Source organism: Anomaloglossus baeobatrachus, chromosome 12, assembly GCF_048569485.1.
Source record: "Anomaloglossus baeobatrachus isolate aAnoBae1 chromosome 12, aAnoBae1.hap1, whole genome shotgun sequence".
In the NCBI taxonomy this organism is placed as follows: Eukaryota; Metazoa; Chordata; class Amphibia; order Anura; family Aromobatidae; genus Anomaloglossus; species Anomaloglossus baeobatrachus.
Window position 1 is genome coordinate 99,549,632 of NC_134364.1, and position 20,650 is coordinate 99,570,281.

Sequence of the window (20,650 nt, forward strand, 5' to 3'; positions counted from 1 at the left end):
CCACCCACATTAGAATGCGCCGGACTTCTTGGAAGGCTTGCCGACTGCGCGTCCCTCCTTGGTGGTTGATGTATGCCACCGCTGTGGAGTTGTCCGATTGGATTCGGATCTGCTTTCCTTCCAGCCACTGTTGGAAGGCCAGTAGAGCAAGATACACTGCCCTGATCTCCAGAACATTGATCTGAAGGGTGGACTCCTGCGGAGTCCACGTACCCTGAGCCCTGTGGTGGAGAAATACTGCTCCCCACCCTGACAGACTCGCATCTGTCGTGACTACTGCCCAGGATGGGGGCAGGAAGGATCTTCCCTGAGACAATGAGGTGGGAAGGAGCCACCATTGTAGAGAGTCCTTGGCCGTCTGGGAAAGCGAGACTTTCCTGTCCAGGGACGTTGACTTCCCGTCCCATTGGCGGAGAATGTCCCATTGAAGTGGGCGCAGATGAAACTGCGCAAAGGGAACTGCTTCCATGGCTGCCACCATCTTCCCTAGGAAATGCATGAGGCGCCGCAAGGGATGCAACTGGCCCTGCAGGAGAGATTGCACCCCTGTCTGTAGTGACCGCTGCTTGTTCAGCGGAAGCTTCACTATCGCTGCTAGAGTATGAAACTCCATGCCAAGATACGTTAGTGATTGAGTCGGTGATAGGATCGACTTTGGAAAGTTGATGATCCATCCGAAAGACTGTAGGGTCTCCAGCGTAGCATTCAGGCTGTGCTGACATGCCTCTTGAGAGGGAGCTTTGACCAATAAATCGTCTAGGTAAGGGATCACCGAGTGTCCCTGAGAGTGCAAGACTGCTACCACCGCCGCCATGACCTTGGTGAAGACCCGTGGGGCTGTCGCCAGACCAAATGGCAGAGCTACGAACTGAAAATGGTCGTCTCCTATCACAAAACGTAGAAAACGTTGATGTTCTGTAGCAATTGGCACGTGGAGATAAGCATCTTTGATGTCTATTGAGGCAAGGAAGTCTCCTCTGGACATTGAGGCAATGACAGAACGCAGGGTTTCCATCCGGAACCTCCTGGCGTGCACATGTTTGTTGAGCCGTTTTAGGTCCAGAACAGGACGGAACGAGCCGTCCTTTTTTGGAACCACAAAGAGATTGGAGTAAAACCCTTGCCCTTGTTCCTGAGGAGGGACTGGGATCACCACTCCTTCCGCTCTTAGGGAGTCCACCGCCTGCAGCAGAGCATCTGCTCGGTCTGGATGTGGGGAGGTTCTGAAGAACCGAGCTGGAGGACGAGAATTGAACTCGATTCTGTACCCGCGAGACAAAATGTCCGTCACCCACCGGTCTTTGACCTGTGACATCCAAATGCCGGAAAAGCGGGAGAGCCTGCCCCCGACCGGCGATGCGGAGGGAGGGGGCTGGAAGTCATGAGGTAGCCGCTTTGGAAGCGGTACCTCCATTTGCTTTCTTGGGGCGCGTGTGAGCCCGCCACGAATCTGAGTTTCTTTGCGTCCTCTGAGTCCCTTTGGACGAGGTAAATGGTGTCTTGCCCGAACCTCGAAAGGACTGAAACCTCTGCTGCCACTTTTTTTGCTGAGGTTTGGTCGTTCTGGGCTGTGGTAAAGAGGAGTCTTTACCCTTGGACTGCTTAATGATGTCAGCCAATGGCTCGCCAAACAGTCTATCTCTAGATAAAGGCAAACTGGTTAAACATTTTTTGGAACCAGCATCTGCTTTCCAGTCCTTTAACCACAAGGCTCTGCGCAAAACTACCGAATTGGCGGACGCCATTGAGGTGCGACTGGTAGATTCTAGGACCGCATTGATAGCGTAAGACGCAAACGCCGACATCTGCGTGGTAAGGTGCGCCACTTGCGGCACTGCTGGATGTATGATAGCATCCACTTTTGCTAAGCCAGCTGAAATAGCCTGGAGTGCCCATACGGCTGCGAATGCCGGAGCAAACGACGCGCCGATAGCTTCATAGACAGATTTTAACCAAAGGTCCATCTGTCTGTCATTGGCATCTTTAAGTGAAGCGCCATCCTCCACTGCAACTATGGATCTAGCTGCGAGTTTGGAAATCGGGGGGTCTACCTTTGGACACTGTGTCCAGCGCTTGACCACCTCAGGGGGGAAAGGGAAACGCGTATCTTTAGATCGTTTAGAGAAACGCCTTTCTGGGTGAGCGTCGTGCTTCTGGATTGATTCTCTGAAGTCAGAGTGATCCAACAAAGCACTCAATTTACGCTTGGGATAAAGGAAACGAAACTTCTCCTGCTCCGCAGCCGCCTCTTCTGCTGAAGGGGCTGGGGGAGAAATATCCAACAGCCTATTGATGGCTGAGATAAGGTCGTTTACCATGGCGTCCCCATCAGGGGTATCCAGGTTGAGAGGGGTTCCAGGAATGGATTCCTGATCACTCACATCAGACACATCACAGGGAGACTGATTGCGCTGAGACCCTGAGCAGTGTGATGACGTCGAGGGTCTTTCCCAGCGAGCTCGCTTAGGGTGGCTGGGGCTATCATCTGAGTCATAATCCTCGGCCTGTGAAGCCGGGGACCCCCCTGTGGGCTGGATTAATTCCAAGTGAGGGGGACCTGAGGACAGAGGCCTCGCCGTGCCCAAAGGCTGAGCCCCATGCATAGATTGCAAGGTTTCAAGGATTTTTGCCATAGTCACAGACATATTATCAGCAAAAACTGCAAAGTCTGTCCCTGTCACCGGGGCAGAACTTACAAGCGTCTCAGCCTGGGTCACTACCTCTCCTGACTCCGGCTGGCGAAGCAGCACCGGGTCGGAGCATTGCACACAATGGGGGTCATCGGAGCCTGCTGGTAGATTAGCCCCACATGCAGCACACGCAGTGCACACAGCCCTAGCCTTGGCAGCCTTGCGTTTTGAGGATGGCATGTTGTTGCTTCCACAGAGGGATCTGGGATATGCAGCCAGAAGCGACCTCACAGTGCAAGAAATACAATCTCTCTATATCCTACACAGTACACCGATACACCGTGAGGCACTAGAGGGACCAGCACAGAAAAATCGCTTACCGCCCGCTTAAAAAGCGGGTGTGTGGTCGCCAGATAGCCCCTAGTCCAGGTCTCCCAGAGCCTTGCGTCCTTCCTCCAGCCAGACATGCATGTAATGGCTGCCGGCGTCCTGAGAGAGGAGGGGGGGCGGGCCCTGGGCGTTCCTGACTAAGAGCGGGAAGCCTGCTTCCCTCTGTGCCTAGTGTGAGGGCTGGAGCATGTAAATCAGGCTCCAGCCCTCGTCGCTGCTAGCGAACAGCGTCTCTCCCCTACCCTGAATGACAGGGTGGGGGCGGGAACGAATCGGAGCTGCCGGCGTCCTAGGCCCAAAAAGCCGGGGACTCAATTTATAACCGCCGCCGCCGTAAAAGCGCGGACGGCGGATCCCCGGCGCACCACAAGTCACAGCAGCGCCGCCCGGTCCAGAGGGGGTCGGCGCTGCGTTCCCATACACAAAAAAAAATCCCCCAGTAATCTGTGGGGACACTAACTCCAACGTTGCGGTCCCCGGCGCACTACAACACCCAGCCAGCCCGGAGTGTGTCTGTGCCTGCCGGGGACACAGAGTACCTGTATGATGCAGGGCCTGTCCCTGATCGTACTCCTACTCCGTCTCCATCAGGTTCTAATGGGTCTGTGGATGGAGCCCGGCGTCAGAGCTGAGAGGCCGGCAGGATCCCACTTCCACAGAGCCCTACCAGGGGATGTGGAAGGAAAACAGCATGTGGGGCTCCAGCCCCTGTACCAGCAATAGGTACCTCAACCTTACAACACCATCCAGGGGTGAGAAGGGAGAATGCTGGGGGCCCTATATGGGCCCTCTTTTCTTCCATCCGAAATAGTCAGCAGCTACTGCTGACTAAAATCTGTGGAGCTATGCATGGAATGTCTGACCTCCTTCGCACACAAAGCTAAAACTGGAGAACCCGTGATACCACGGGGGGGGTATAGCCAGAGGGGGAGGGGCCTTGCACTTTTAATGTAGTGCTTTGTGTGGCCTCCAGAGGGCAGTAGCTATACCCCAATCGTCTGGGTCTCCCAATAGAGCGCTGAAGAAAAGAGGGTAAGGAGATATCCTGATTGAGATGAAAGGGGGATACCACCTTGGGGAGAAATTCCGGAACCGGACGCAGAACCACCTTGTCCTGGTGAAACACCAGGAAAGGGGCTTTGCACGACAACGCTGCTAGCTCAGACACTCTCCGAAGTGAAGTGACTGCTACTAGGAAAACCACTTTCTGCGAAAGGCGTGAGAGAGAAATATCCCTCATTGGCTCGAATGGTGGTTTCTGAAGAACCATCAGCACCCTGTTCAGATCCCAGGGTTCTAACGGCCGCTTGTAAGGAGGAACGATGTGACAAACCCCCTGCAGGAACGTGCGTACCTGTGGAAGTCTGGCTAGGCGCTTCTGGAAAAACACAGAGAGCGCTGAGACTTGTCCCTTAAGGGAGCCGAGCGACAAACCCTTTTCCAGTCCAGATTGAAGGAAGGACAGAAAAGTGGGCAAGGCAAAAGGCCAGGGCGAAAAACCCTGAGCAGAGCACCATGACAGGAAAATTTTCCACGTCCTGTGGTAGATCTTGGCGGACGTTGGTTTCCTAGCCTGTCTCATAGTGGCAATGACCTCTTGAGATAATCCTGAAGACGCTAGGATCCAGGACTCAATGGCCACACAGTCAGGTTGAGGGCCGCAGAATTCAGATGGAAAAACGGCCCTTGAGACAGCAAGTCTGGTCGGTCTGGTAGTGCCCACGGTTGGCCGACCGTGAGATGCCACAGATCCGGGTACCACGACCTCCTCGGCCAGTCTGGAGCGACGAGGATGACGCGGCGGCAGTCGGCCCTGATCTTGCGTAAGACTCTGGGCAACAGTGCCAGCGGAGGAAACACATAAGGGAGCTGAAACTGCGACCAATCCTGAACTAAGGCGTCTGCCGCCATAGCTCTGGGATCTTGAGACCGTGCCATGAACGTCGGTACCTTGTTGTTGTGCCGGGACGCCATGAGGTCGACGTCCGGCACCCCCAAGCGGCAACAGATCTCCTGAAACACGTCCGGGTGAAGGGACCATTCCCCTGCGTCCATGCCCTGGCGACTGAGATAATCTGCTTCCCAGTTTTCCACGCCTGGGATGTGAACTGCAGAGATGGTGGAAGCCGTGGCTTCCACCCACATCAAAATCCGCCGGACTTCCTGGAAGGCTTGCCGACTGCGTGTGCTGCCTTGGTGGTTGATGTATGCCACCGCTGTGGAATTGTCCGACTGAATTCGGATCTGCTTGTCTTCCAGCCACTGCTGGAACGCTTTCAGGGCAAGGTACACTGCCCGTATTTCCAGAACATTGATCTGAAGTGAGGACTCTTGCTGGGTCCACGTACCCTGAGCCCTGTGGTGGAGAAAAACCGCTCCCCACCCTGACAGACTCGCGTCCGTCGTGACCACCTCCCAGGATGGGGGTAGGAAGGATTTCCCCTTCGATAATGAAGTGGGAAGAAGCCACCACCGAAGGGAAGCTTTGGTCGCCTGAGAGAGAGAGACGTTCCTGTCGAGGGACGTCGGCTTCCTGTCCCATTTGCGTAGGATGTCCCATTGAAGAGGACGCAGGTGAAACTGCGCGAAAGGGACTGCCTCCATTGCTGCCACCATCTTCCCCAGGAAGTGCATGAGGCGCCTCAAGGGGTGTGCCTGACCTTGAAGGAGAGATTGTACCCCTTTCTGTAGTGAACGCTGCTTGATCAGCGGAAGCTTCACTATCGCTGAGAGGGCATGAAACTCCATGCCAAGATATGTCAGCGATTGGGCCGGTGTCAGATTTGACTTTGGAAAATTGATGATCCACCCGAAACTCTGGAGAGTCTCCAGAGTAGCGTCGAGGCTGTGTTGGCATGCCTCTTGAGAGGGTGCCTTGATCAGCAGATCGTCCAAGTAAGGGATCACCGAGTGACCCTGAGAGTGGAGGACCGCTACTACAGTAGCCATAACCTTGGTGAAAACCCGTGAGGCTGTTGCCAGGTCGAACGGCAGTGCCACGAACTGCAGGTGTTCGTCTCCTATGGCGAAGCGCAAGAAGCGCTGGTGCTCTGGAGCAATCGGTACGTGGAGATAAGCATCTTTGATATCGATCGATGCAAGGAAATCTCCTTGGGACATTGAGGCGATGACGGAGCGGAGGGATTCCATCCGGAACCGCCTGGTCTTTACGTGTTTGTTGAGCAGTTTCAGGTCCAGGACAGGACGGAAAGACCCGTCCTTCTTTGGGACCACAAACAGGTTGGAGTAAAAACCGTGACCCTGTTGCTGAAGAGGAACAGGGACCACCACTCCTTCTGCCTTCAGAGTGCCCAGCGCCTGCAGAAGAGCCTCGGCTCGCTCGGGAGGCGGGGATGACCTGAAAAATCGAGTCGGGGGACGAGAGGTGAACTCTATCTTGTAACCGTGAGACAAAATGTCTCTCACCCAACGGTCTTTTACCCGTGGCAGCCAGGTGTCGCAAAAGCGGGAGAGCCTGCCACCGACCGAGGATGCGGATTGGAGGCCGAAAGTCATGAGGAAGCCGCTTTGGTAGCGGCACCTCCGGTGGTCTTTTTAGGACGTGACTTAGACCGCCATGAATCAGAGTTTCTTTGATCTTTCTGAGGCCTTTTGGACGAGGAGAATTGGGACCTGCCCGCGCCCCGAAAGGACCGAAACCTCGACTGCCCCCTCCTCTGTTGGGGTATGTTCGGTTTGGGCTGGGGTAAGTATGTATCCTTTCCCTTGGATTGTTTGATGATTTCATCCAGACGCTCGCCAAACAGCCTGTCGCCAGAAATTGGCAAACTGGTTAAGCGCTTTTTGGAAGCAGAATCTGCCTTCCATTCCCGTAGCCACAAGGCCCTGCGGAGTACCACCGAATTGGCGGATGCAACCGCCGTACGGCTCGCAGAGTCCAGGACAGCATTAATAGCGTAAGACGCAAATGCCGACGTCTGAGCAGTTATGGACGCCACCTGCGGCGCGGACGTGCGTGTGGCTGCGTCAATTTGCGCTTGACCTGCTGAGATAGCTTGTAGCGCCCATACGGCTGCGAATGCTGGGGCAAAAGAAGCGCCGATAGCTTCATAGATGGATTTCAACCAGAGCTCCATCTGCCTGTCAGTGGCATCTTTGAGCGAGGCCCCATCTTCCACTGCAAGTATGGATCTAGCTGCCAGTCTGGAGATTGGAGGATCCACCTTGGGACACTGAGTCCAACCTTTGACCACGTCAGGGGGAAAGGGATAACGTGTATCCTTAAGGCGCTTAGAAAAACGCTTATCTGGACAATCATGGTGATTCTGGACTGCCTCTCTGAAATCAGAGTGGTCCAGAAACATACTCTGTGTACGCTTGGGAAACCTGAAACGGAATTTCTCCTGCTGAGAAGCTGACTCCTCCACCGGAGGAGCTGAGGGAGAAATATCCAACATTTGATTGATGGACGCAATAAGATCGTTCACTATGGCGTCCCCGTCCGGAGTATCAAGATTGAGAGCGGCCTCAGGATCAGAATCCTGATCAGCTGTCTCCGCGTCAACCAGAGATTCCCCCCGCTGAGACCCTGAACAACATGATGATGTCGAGGGAATTTCCAAGCGAGCTCGCTTAATCGGTCTGGGGCTGGGGTCCGTGTCAGAGCCCCCAGCCTGGGATCTATGAGATACCCCCGGGGGACATTGTTGGTCCAACTGAGGGGGGCCAGGGAACAATGATTCAACAGTGTCCCTGTGCTGAGATACCGGTCTGGACTGCAAGGCTTCTAGTATCTTAGCCATAGTTTCAGAGAGTTTATCCGTAAAGACTGCAAACTCCGTCCCTGTCACCTGGATAGTGTCAGCAGGTGGCTCCCCCTGGGCCCCTCTTAGCAGAGGCTCCGGCTGAGTAAGTGCAGCAGGGGCCGAGCAGTGCACACAATGAGGGTCAGTGGAACCTGCCGGTAGCGGCGTCGTACATGCGGCGCAGGCAGCATAGTAAGCCTGTGTTTTGGCACCCCTGCCTTTTGTGGGCGCCATGCTATTGTCTTCCCTGAGCAACACAATAGGGTATATAGCCAAAAATCAACTGTGCACTATACAGTGTAAAGTATCTATATATATATATATATAATTGCCTTATTCTGTCTGTCTGTCTGTCATGCTCCAAAATTGTGTCCTTACGGTGACACAAAGCTGATTGGCCGCTGGGCTCGCCATGGCCCCGCCCCCCGCACGGATTGGCCGCTTGCCTCGCCTCGGCTCCTCCCCCCGCACGGATTGGCCGCTCGCCTCGCCTCGGGTCCGCCCCCCCCGCACAGATTGGCCGCCACTCAGACTCAGACTCAGACTCAGACTCAGACTCAGACTCAGACTCAGACTCAGACTCAGACTCAGACTCAGACTCAGACTCAGACTCAGACTCACACACTCACACACTCACACACTCACACACTCACACACACTCAGAATCAGACTGACACTCAGACCGCATCCACGTCCTGCAGCGGCGGAACACACACACCTCACACACACATCAGATCGCATCCACGTCCTGCAGCGGCGGAACACACACACCTCACACACACATAAGAATAGACACACACACACACACATCAGATCACACTCACTCTCACACACACCTCACACACACATCAGATCGCATCCACATACTCACAACATCCCGTGATATCGCTTGCTTCTCGGCGGCGATACTGTGCTGTGAGCTTCCAGGACCTGCTGGAGGATCACATGGCCGGAAGCATGTGGTATCTCCGGATGTTGTGAGTGTGTCAGCGCGTATGTGCGATATCGTCAGTGTGTGTATGCGATCGGATGTGTGTGAGTGTGTGTGTGTGTGTGTGAGTGTATGCGATCGGATCTGTGAGTGTCGGCAGAGGAGCACGGCGTGCAGCACAGCTGCTGGGACCGCCCACCGGTGGGCACAGGGAGAAGTGGGGTGTGTGTGAGTGTATGCGATCATATGTGTGCGTGTTTACTGTCTGATGTGTGACTGTGGAGCACGATGGGGGGGTGCACAGCATGGGGCATGGACCACGATGGGGAGTGCGCAGCATGGGGGATGGAGCACGATGGGGAGTGCGCAGCATGGGGGATGGAGCACGATGGGGAGTGTGCAGCACGGGGATGGAGCACGATGGGGGGTGCGCAGCATGGGGGATGGAGCACGATGGGGGGTGCGCAGCATGGGGGATGGAGCACGATGGGGAGTGCGCAGCATGGGGGATGGAGCACGATGGTGAGTGCGCAGCATGGGTGATGGAGCACGTTTGGGAGTGTGCAGCATGGGGGATGGAGCACGATGGGGAGTGCGCAGCATGGGGGATGGAGCACGATGGGGGATGCACAGCATGGGGCATGGAGCACGATGGGGGGTGCACAGCATGGGGGATGGAGCACGATGGGGGATGGAGCACGATGGGGAGTGTGCAGCATGGGGGATGGAGCACGATGGGGGGTGCGCAGCATGGGGGATGGAGCACGATGGGGGGTGCGCAGCATGGGGGATGGAGCACGATGGGGGGTGCGCAGCATGGGGGATGGAGCACGATGGGGAGTGCGCAGCATGGGGGATGGAGCACGATGGGGAGTGCGCAGCATGGGGGATGGAGCACGATGGGGAATGCGCAGCATGGGGGATGGAGCACGATGGGGAGTGTGCAGCATGGGGGATGGAGCACGATGGGGAGTGCGCAGCATGGGGGATGGAGCACGATGGGGAGTGCGCAGCATGGGGGATGGAGCACGTTTGGGAGTGCGCAGCAAGGGGGATGGAGCACGATGGGGAATGCGCAGCATGGGGGATGGAGCACGATGGGGAATGCGCAGCATAGGGGATGGAGCACGACGGGGAATGCACAGCATGGAGGATGGAGCACAATGGGGAGTGGGGATGGAGCACGATGGGGGGTGCGCAGCATGGGGGATGGAGCACGATGGGGGGTGGACCACGATGGGGGGTGCACACCTCCCCCCAAAACACACACACACACTGCCACACACGCACTGCACAACACACCACACACACACTGGGAACCACAAACACCACCCTACACAGACACCCACACACACAGACAACGCCGCAGACACACAACACCCAACACACAAACACCGCGGCACAGACAAATATACGCACATACCGCACAACACACACATTGCACAAAACATACCTCCCCCCAAAACACACACACACACCCACACAAACCGCGCAACACACACACACAACGCTACAGACACACAGCGCTCCACAAATAACGACCCCCCCGCTACACCCAGACAACACCCAGAACATGTACAGCCCCTACACAAACACTTGGTAACTACACGCAACAACATCTATATATATATATATATATATATATATATATCTATATATATATATATATATATATATATATATATATAACAAAAATCATACATGAACTACACAATACGTAAATTCTAGAATACCCGATGCGTAGAATCGGGCCACCTTCTAGTATACCATAAACATATAATTTATAATTACACTTCTGCACAATGGGGCTAGCACCACAGGTGCTGCTTACCGCCCGCTTAAAGCGGTTGTGAGGCCACCAGAATCCCTGCCTGGGTCTCCCAGAATTTGTCCCCCTCTGCAGCGTCCGAGGAGCTGACAGGAATGGCTGCCGGCGTCCTGAGGAGAGGAGGGAGCCGTGGGCGTGACCCAGAAAGTGCGGGAACTGGTGCCCCACTGTGCACAGTGAGGGGGATGGAGTATGCAAAGCATGCTCCAGCCCTCGTTGCTGCTCGTCCTGTACAGCGTCCCGCCCTTCCCCTGCCTGTCAGGGCTGGGGGCGGGAGGAAAAAAGACTAGGCCGCAAAAGCCGGGGACTCGAGTAATAAGCGCGGCCGCCGTATAAGCGCGGCCGGCGCGGAAGTCCCCGGCGCACTACAAGTCCCAGCCGCGCCGCAGTGTTAACCATGGCAGCGGCGGTCAGCGCGGTAGTCCCCATACACAAACACACTCAGCGACGCTGAGTGTGTAATGGCACATTTAACCCGGTCAGCGCCGCGGTCCCCGGTGCACTAGCACACCCAGCAATGCTGGAGTGTTGCTGTGCGCGGTCCCCACGGGGACACAGAGTACCTCCAAGTAGCAGGGCCATGTCCCTGAACGATACCCGGCTCCTATCCAGCAGGCTCCTCAGGAGTTGTGGATGAAGCACGGTCTCAGTGCCTGGAGACCGATAGGATCCCACTTCACCCAGAGCCCTAAGGGGGATGGGGAAGGAAAACAGCATGTGGGCTCCAGCCTCCGTACCCGCAATGGATACCTCAACCTTAACAACACCGCCGACAAGAGTGGGGTGAGAAGGGAGCATGCTGGGGGCCCTATATGGGCCCACTTTTCTTCCATCCGACATAGTCAGCAGCAGCTGCTGACTAATCTGTGGAGCTGTGCGTGCATGTCTGCCTCCTTCGCACAAAGCATAAAAACAACTGAGGAGCCCGTGGGATGTATAGGCAGAAGGGGAGGGGCTTTACACTTTTAGTGTAATACTTTGTGCGGCCTCCGGAGGCATAGCCTATACACCCAATTGTCTGGGTCTCCCAATGGAGCGACAAAGAAAAAACGCATCCGGCCGCCGCATGCGGTTTTTTCCACTGCGCATGCTCAGTAGTGTGCCGCAACCGGAAAAAAACGGACCGGCCGCATGTAAAAACTTATGCAAAGGATGCAGTGTTTTCGCCGCATCCGTTGCATAGGTTGCACAGCCGGATTGAGCCGCAGTGCTCAAACCGGATGTGTGAAAGCAGCCTTACAGGCTGCAGCCACCAGTAAGCCCTTATATACAGTATATAAGTGCAGACCTTTATTATACTTACCTAGGAAGGGATCGGAGCCCATAGTCGTTGCTGCTCTTGAGGTCAGCGCCTTCTCAGCCTGCCCTCAGCAGGCACACCAATGTGCGGGTGCGCAGGAGCGCCATTGAGGCCTCTGTGTGGATGACATAGGACACGTCTTCACACAAGGCTGGGAAGGAGGACGGCAATGGATGGAAGAAAGGAGACGCTGGACCCCAGAGCAGCAGCAACACACATCGGACCCGACTGCCTCTTGGGGAGTATAATAAAGGTGTTTTTTCTGAACAACAGATCAGCCTGGGCTCTTATATACATGTCTGTATCACTTGTCAGCATTGAAAAATAAAATAGCCCCAGAATACCGGAGAGTGCTGCCCGTCTTCCTTTGTTCTATGGATTTACTGGCTTCAGCTGAGCAATAGCACCTCGGTAGGTGACTCATTTATCCATCAGGATCAGAAAAAAGTCCCATGGTATACCCGGCAAGCCAAGAATATTATCAGGCAAGAGCCACACTGAATAGTGTTTGGAACGGGACTACTACACTACCTCCAATAGGTAAGCAGTGCGGTGCACATTCCTTCTTTTTCTCTTATAGGGCAGGGGTGGGGAACCTTTTTTCTGCCGGGGGCCATTTGGAAATTTCTACCAACCTTCGGGGGCCGCACAAAATTATCAACTTGAAAATTACCCTAATATATTTGGTCAAACAATTAACTCACTGTGGCGGCTGGAGCTTGTACTCTTTGGTGCAGCTGTAATATTAGGCGATGTTGATCCTTTTTGCTTTTCACAACTGCTTTTCCAGGTTTGAGTTGGCTGGGACTGCTGTATATACATCACAGGGGAGGGTTGGGAGGAATATAGATCACTGGGGAGGCTGGGGGCATAGACATCACTGGGGGGTACATACATCATTTATGGGGAGCACAAACATAGCTGGGGGGGCATATACATTGCTGGGGAGGGTTGGGAGGAATATACATCACTAGGGAAGCAGTAGGGCATAGACGTCACTGGGGATACATACATCACTGGGCGGCACAGACTTCACTGGGGGTATATACACATCACTGGGTTACACAGACATAGCTGGGGGGCACAAACATTGCTGGGGTTATATAAATAGCCGGGGACAAACAGCCCTGGGGGATGCCGGAGGGACACAGACAGCCCTGGGGGCACAGAGAATGATGGGAGAGGCTGGAGGCACAGACAAATCAGGGGGGCACAGATGGCACAGAGAAGGATGGGAGAGGCTGAAGGCACAGACAAAACTGGGAGAGGCTCGGGGCACAGAGATCACTGGGAAGACTGGGGGGGCACAGATCACTGGGGAGGGGCACAGATCACTGGGGAGGGGCACAGATCACTGGGGAGGGGCACAGATCACTGGGGAGGGGCACAGATCACTGGGGAGACTGGGTGGGCACAGATCACTGGGGAGGGGCACAGATCACTGGGGAGGGGCACAGATCACTGGGGAGGGGCACAGATCACTGGGGAGGGGCACAGATCACTGGGGAGGGGCACAGATCACTGGGGAGACTGGGTGGGCACAGATCACTGGGGAGGGGCACAGATCACTGGGGAGACTGGGTGGGCACAGATCACTGGGGAGGGGCACAGAGATCACTGGGGAGACTGGGGGGGCACAGATCACTGGGGAGGGGCACAGATCACTGGGGAGACTGGGGGGGCACAGATCACTGGGGAGACTGGGGGGCACAGATCACTGGGGAGACTGGGGGGCACAGATCACTGGGGAGACTGGGGGGGGCACAGATCACTGGGGAGACTGGGGGGGGGGCACAGATCACTGGGGAGACTGGGGGGGGCACAGATCACTGGGGAGACTGGGGGGGGCACAGATCACTGGGGAGACTGGGGGGGGCACAGATCACTGGGGAGACTGGGGGGGGCACAGATCACTGGGGAGACTGGGGGGGCACAGATCACTGGGGAGACTGGGGGGGGCACAGATCACTGGGGAGACTGGGGGGGGGCACAGATCACTGGGGAGACTGGGGGGGGGGCACAGATCACTGGGGAGACTGGGGGGGCACAGATCACTGGGGAGACTGGGTGGGCACAGATCACTGGGGAGGGGCACAGATCACTGGGGAGACTGGGGGGGCACAGATCACTGGGGAGACTGGGTGGGCACAGATCACTGGGGAGGGGCACAGATCACTGGGGAGACTGGGGGGGCACAGATCACTGGGGAGGGGCACAGATCACTGGGGAGACTGGGGGGGCACAGATCACTGGGGAGACTGGGTGGGCACATCACTGGGGAGGGGCACAGATCACTGGGGAGACTGGGGGGGCACAGATCACTGGGGAGACAGGGGGGGCACAGATCACTGGGGGGGGCACAGATCACTGGGGAGACTGGGGGGGCACAGAACACTGGGGGGCACAGATCACTGGGGAGACTGGGGGGGCACAGATCACTGGGGAGACTGGGGGGGGGCACAGATCACTGGGGAGACTGGGGGGGGGCACAGATCACTGGGGAGACTGGGGGGGGCACAGATCACTGGGGAGACTGGGGGGGGCACAGATCACTGGGGAGACTGGGGGGGGCACAGATCACTGGGGAGACTGGGGGGGGCACAGATCACTGGGGAGACTGGGGGGGCACAGATCACTGGGGAGACTGGGGGGGGCACAGATCACTGGGGAGACTGGGGGGGCACAGATCACTGGGGAGACTGGGGGGGGCACAGATCACTGGGGAGACTGGGGGGGGCACAGATCACTGGGGAGACTGGGGGGGGCACAGATCACTGGGGAGACTGGGGGGGGCACAGATCACTGGGGAGACTGGGGGGGGCACAGATCACTGGGGAGACTGGGGGGGGCACAGATCACTGGGGAGACTGGGGGGGGCACAGATCACTGGGGAGACTGGGGGTGGGCGCACAGATCACTGGGAAGTCTGGGGGTGGGCGCACAGATCACTGGGAAGTCTGGGGGTGGGCGCACAGATCACTGGGAAGTCTGGGGGTGGGCGCACAGATCACTGGGAAGTCTGGGGGTGGGCGCACAGATCACTGGGAAGTCTGGGGGTGGGCGCACAGATCACTGGGAAGTCTGGGGGTGGGCGCACAGATCACTGGGAAGTCTGGGGGTGGGCGCACAGATCACTGGGAAGTCTGGGGGTGGGCGCACAGATCACTGGGAAGTCTGGGGGTGGGCGCACAGATCACTGGGAAGTCTGGGGGTGGGCGCACAGATCACTGGGAAGTCTGGGGGTGGGCGCACAGATCACTGGGAAGTCTGGGGGTGGGCGCACAGATCACTGGGAAGTCTGGGGGTGGGCGCACAGATCACTGGGAAGTCTGGGGGTGGGCGCACAGATCACTGGGGAGACTAGGGGGGGCACAGATCACTAGGGGGGCATAGATCACTGGGGAGACTGGGGGGGCACAGAACACTGTGGGGGCACAGATCACTGGGGAGACTGGGGGGGCACAGAACACTGGGGGGGGCACAGATCACTGGGGAGACTGGGGGGGCACAGAACACTGGGGGGGGCACAGATCACTGGGGAGACTGGGGGGGCACAGAACACTGGGGGGGGCACAGATCACTGGGGAGACTGGGGGGCACAGATCACTGGGGAGACTGGGGGGAGGCACAGAACATTGGGGGGGCACAGATCACTGGGGAGAAAGAGGGGCACAGAGCACTGGAGGTACAGAGCGCTGGGGAGACTGGAGGGAGGCACAGAACAGTGGGGGGGCACAGATCACTGGGGAGAAAGAGGGGCACAGAGCACTGGAGGTACAGAGCGCTGGGGGCACAGGCAGACCCGGATGAGCTTGGATGTAGTTAGAGAACTGGGGGAGGCTGGGATCATTGAGCGCTGGAGGTGGCTGCGGGCACGGAGGGCTCTGCCGCCGGGCACAGAGAGCAGCAGCCGCCGCCGGGTACAGAGAGGAGCAGCCGCCTTCGCCGCTGGGCACAGGGAGCCGCTGGGCACAGAGAGGAGCAGCCACCGCCGGGCACAGGTAGCCGCCGGGCACAGGTAGCCGCCACCGGGCACAGGTAGCCGCCACCGGGCACAGGTAGCCGCCACCGGGCACAGGTAGCCGCCGGGCACAGGGAGCCGCCGCCGCAAACTGCCGGGCACAGGGAACCGCCGCCGCAAACCGCCGGGCACAGGGAGCCGCCGCCGCAAACCGCCGGGCACAGGGAGCCGCCGCAAACCGCCGGGCACAGGGAGCCGCCGCCGCAAACCGCCGGGCACAGGGAGCCGCCGCCGCAAACCGCCGGGCACAGGGAGCCGCCGCCGGGCAGGGAGCCACCACCGCTGGGCACAGAGCGCTGCTCGGCACAGTAAGACCTGTGGGATGATTGGCAGTCAATCCTCTCCTTTTGATTTTAGCGCCCCTCACGCCGACCCCACCTACAAAGTACGTCCTCACGTAGGCAATGCCAGCGTGGGGACGTAGTCTTTCAGGTAAAGGAAATGCAGCGTTCAGCATTGAACGCGCTGTGTGGGGTTTTAAAGGGCCAGCAGCCACCAGGATGCGGCTGCCGCCCCAGCACTGCAGTCCCCGGGAATCAGCCCGGGGGACGTAGAAAAAGTCGTCGCGGGCCGCGTACGGCCCGCGGGCCGGAGGTTCCCCACCCCTGTTATAGGGGAAAACCTGGTGACAGGTTCCCTTTAAATTGTGGGCTCCCTCTAGTGGTGAGGATGCAACAGGTTTATGTTGTGGGCTCCCTCTAGTGGTGAGGATGCAACAGGTCTATGTTGTGGGCTCCCTCTAGTGGGGAGGATGCAACAGGTCTATGCTGTGGGCTCCCTCTAGTGGGGAGGATGCAACAGGTCTATGCTGTGGGCTCCCTCTAGTGGTGAGGATGCAACAGGTCTATGTTGTGGGCTCCCTCTAGTGGTGAGGATGCAACAGGTCTATGTTGTGGGCTCCCTCTAGTGGTGAGGATGCAACAGGTCTATGTTGTGGGCTCCCTCTAGTGGTGAGGATGCAACAGGTCTATGTTGTGGGCTCCCTCTAGTGGTGAGGATGCAACAGGTCTATGTTGTGGGCTCCCTCTAGTGGTGAGGATGCAACAGGTCTATGTTGTGGGCTCCCTCTAGTGGTGAGGATACAACAAGTCTATGTTGTGGGCTCCCTCTAATGATGAGCATGCAACAGGTCTATGTTGTGGGCGCCATCTAACGGCGAGGATGCAACAAGTCTATGTTGTGGGCGCCATCTAATGATGAGCATGCAACAGGTCTATGTTGTGGGCGCCATCTAACGGCGAGGATGCAACAAGTCTATGTTGTGGGCGCTATCTAGTGGTGAGGAAGCAACAAAGCTATGTTGTGGGCTCCCTCTAGTGGTGAGGATGCAACAGGTCTATCTTGTGGGCGCCATCTAGTGGTGAGGAAGCAACAAGGCTATGTTGTGGGCTCCCTCTAGTGTCGAAGACAAAAAGATTGGTCATGTTGAATTCCAACATGCCCGATCCTTCCTTCCCATGAAGCCTATCTTACCTCTTTCTGTGCCACGTTGAAGGGGATGGCGTTGGATAAATGTTCCCTTCGGATGCCGCTCCACCTGGTCCTGAAATCGGTGACGGGACAGGCGGGCCGTACGTACTTGTCGTATACCACGTCCCCCTGGTAATTCACGATGCTGCACCGCGCTAGGGCGCTGTTGCGACCCTTAAACCCGGTGCCCACCATTTCACAGTCAATAGCAAGCACCTTGTGGCTGGGTGGCACCGCCGCGGCGGAGGGGAGGCCGCTTTCATACTCGCTCAGCAACAGGTTGCGGTGCGGTACGAGGGGCTTGGCGGGTTCCTTGGCGCCGCCCATAGCAGGGGAAGGGCGGTCTTTGGAGGGGGTGGGAGGACAGGGGCGGTTTGCGGCGCAGTTTTTACGGATGCTTAACGTGCCCGGTTGGCACGGGGCGCCCACTGTTACGGTCCGGGATGATCCGTCCTGCTGCCTCCCCGGCCCATGACCCTCCGCCTGTCCATTCGGCCGACTCCGGCCCCACGCGTTTCGCGTCTCTCCAGCTTTCTTATTGGGCAGCTGTTTTTGTTTGAGGAATCTGCGTTTCTCCAGATATTTCCGCCTTCTCAAGAACTGCTTGTGCTTTCGATTTCCTAATCCGCTCAGCGCCCTCGACAACCCGGAGGACACATCTATGTTGATAAACGTGTCAGCCATGATGGCTTCCCTCACCGACAATGTTACGTGTTTTTTCCCTGTTTCATCCGACGGCGAGAAAGCGACATCACCTACAACACACAAGATACATAGTTACACATTAATGCTCGTACTGTAAAGAATCCTTTGTTGTTCTATACGTTGACCTGAGGAAAGACTCTTAATATATGTATAATTCACAGATTTTCTCCTCGTAAACGAGCGCCGATCCCAAATATATTCATTTTTTATACATTTAATGGGGTTCAAGAAGATTTTTTTTAATTAACCCTACGCACATCTCATCAGTACATACACTGAGGGCCAATTGATTGCTATGGCAACAAAAGCGAGCACTTTCGTGCATCCATCCTGTTTAACGCATTTCACCATCAATCAGTACGGTGCTATTGTTCTATTACCACACAGCATAATACAAGGTCCTGTAAAAAAAAATCACTTTAAATCTTGGTTATTTGGGCCTAAAACCTGACAAAAGGATCAATAATAACAAGAATGACACAAATATATACAAAAAAGGTGGAAACTCGGCACACAACAGTCGCTTCCGGCTCGACACCAGCGAGGAGGCCGCACGTGAGACCGCGAACTCTCCCGCACAGGAATCCGAATCTTTACCTCAGAGGTTCGGCCGCGCTGAGGGAAGAGGCCGAGGATGCGCAGGCCGTTACCGGGAGCGGAGCACAGACGGGTAATGGATAGACAATGTACGGGAGGGGAGGACCGGACTTACCAGGCACACGAGACGTGGAGGCCTTCCGGGTGTAAACGTCACGTCCCACTAACCCACGGAGAGCCGGCCTCACATGGAGGAGTGTAAGTGCGGGGAGGGAGAGGCGCCATCTGCATAGTGACGAGCAGGGAGGGGCCCCTGCTGCCCGATATTAGCCGATATGGCCCCCACCAAAGTGTATTATTTGGCTTAGATAGTGTGAGGTGGTATCACACATATGCCCCCTCCATATTATAATCATTGTTATCAAATTCCTCCATCTTGGGGGTCAGTAATTACTATCAAAGCAAGATGGTGTCTTGTTTATAAGCGCCATTACCACGCAATATCATGGGGTTTGTTTTAATTCTATAGAATCTTTTGCGTGACTGAAATTATTATCACTCTTCCGTTTTTTCCTTACAAAAGCCGCAGCTTTGTCTTTATTTTTTTTACTACCTCATTTTGTTTACCACAGTATGTAGTGAAAATGGCTGCTCAGTCTATCGCAGGTGTACCAACATGGCTGCTCAGTCTATCGCAGGTGTACCAAAATGGCTGCTCAGTCTATCGCAGGTGTACCAATATGGCTGCTCAGTCTATCGCAGGTGTACCAACATGGCTGCTCAGTCTATCGCAGGTGTACCAAAATGGCTGCTCAGTCTATCGCAGGTGTACCAACATGGCTGCTCAGCCTACCTCAAGTGAACCAAGGTGGTGGCTCAGCCAACTGCAGTGTACCAATATGGCTGCTCAGCAGGTGTACCAAGATGGCGGCTCAGCCTATGGCAGGTGTACCAAGATGGCGGCTCAGCCCATGGCAGGTGTACCGAGGTGGCGGCTGAGCCTATCGCAGGTGCACCGAGGGTGGCGGCTGAGCCTATCGCAGGTGCACCGAGGTGGCGGCTGAGCCTATCGCAGGTGCACCGAGGTGGCGGCTGAGCCTATCGCAGGTGCACCCAGATGGCGGCTCAGCCTACCGCAGGTGCATCAAGATGGCGGCTCAGCCTACCGCAGGTGCACCAAGATGGCGGCTCAGCCTACCGCAGGTGTACCAAGCTGGCGGCTCAGCCTACCGCAGGTGTACCAAGCTGGCGGCTTAGCCTACCGCAGGTGTATCAAGATGGCGGCTCAGCCTGCCGCAGGTGTACCAAGAAGGCGGCTCAGCCTGCCGCAGGTGTACCAAGAAGGTGGCTCAGCCTGCCGCAGGTGTACCAAGAAGGCGGCTCAGCCTACCGCAGGTGTACCAAGATGGCGGCTCAGCCTACCGCAGGTGTACCAAGATGGCGGCTCAGCCTACCGCAGGTGTACCAAGATGGCGGCTCAGCCTACCGCAGGTGCACCAAGGTGGCAGCTCGGCCTACCGCAGGTGCACCAAGGTGGCAGCTCAGCAAGTGTACTGAGGTGACGGCTCAGCCGACCGCAGGTGTACCAATATGGCTGCTTAGCCTATTGCAGGTGCGCCAATATAGCAACGGCCGTATCATTGTATCTTATCAGTGTCATAGGGGGCAAATGTGTATGTCCCACATTATAGAAATAGATTCACAGCTCAGCAGACAGTATCACACAGCAGAGGATGAGATACATAGCTCAGCAGACAGTATCACACGGGATAGGATTAGATACATGGCTCAGCAGACAGTATCACACAGCAGAGGATGAGATACATAGCTCAGCAGACAGTATCACACGGGATAGGATTAGATACATGGCTCAGCAGACAGTATCACACGGGATAGGATTAGATACATGGCTCAGCAGACAGTATCACACAGGATAGGATTAGATGCACAGCTCAGCAGACAGTATCACACAGGATAGGATTAGATACACAGCTCAGCAGACAGTATCACACAGGATAGGATTATATGCACAGCTCAGCAGACAGTATCACACGGGATAGGATTAGATACAT

General features: G+C 56.4%; 2 protein-coding genes across 10 annotated transcripts in view; one reads left to right on the forward strand and one right to left on the reverse strand.

Annotated features, from left to right (window-relative positions):
* LOC142258175 (uncharacterized) overlaps positions 1 to 18,860 on the reverse strand; it is a 44,170-nt gene extending 25,310 nt beyond the window's left edge. For 2 of the 3 annotated variants that reach the window (XM_075330673.1, XM_075330671.1), the window contains exons 1-2: positions 18,754 to 18,860; positions 17,340 to 18,091 (exon numbers count right to left, since the gene is read on the reverse strand). In XM_075330673.1, the coding sequence (XP_075186788.1) occupies positions 17,340 to 18,020 (681 nt within the window). In that variant the 5' untranslated portion in view covers positions 18,021 to 18,091; positions 18,754 to 18,860. The other variant, XM_075330672.1, reaches the window with a different exon arrangement.
* The window catches only part of LOC142258166 (methyltransferase-like protein 25B), a 114,641-nt gene continuing 112,473 nt past the window's right edge, over positions 18,483 to 20,650 (forward strand). For 6 of the 7 annotated variants that reach the window (XM_075330658.1, XM_075330654.1, XM_075330655.1 and 3 more), the window contains exon 1: positions 18,485 to 18,836. In XM_075330658.1, coding sequence (XP_075186773.1) covers positions 18,676 to 18,836 — 161 coding nt within the window. In that variant the 5' untranslated portion in view covers positions 18,485 to 18,675. Of the gene's footprint in view, positions 18,837 to 20,650 lie in introns of all 7 variants that reach the window. The other variant, XM_075330660.1, reaches the window with a different exon arrangement.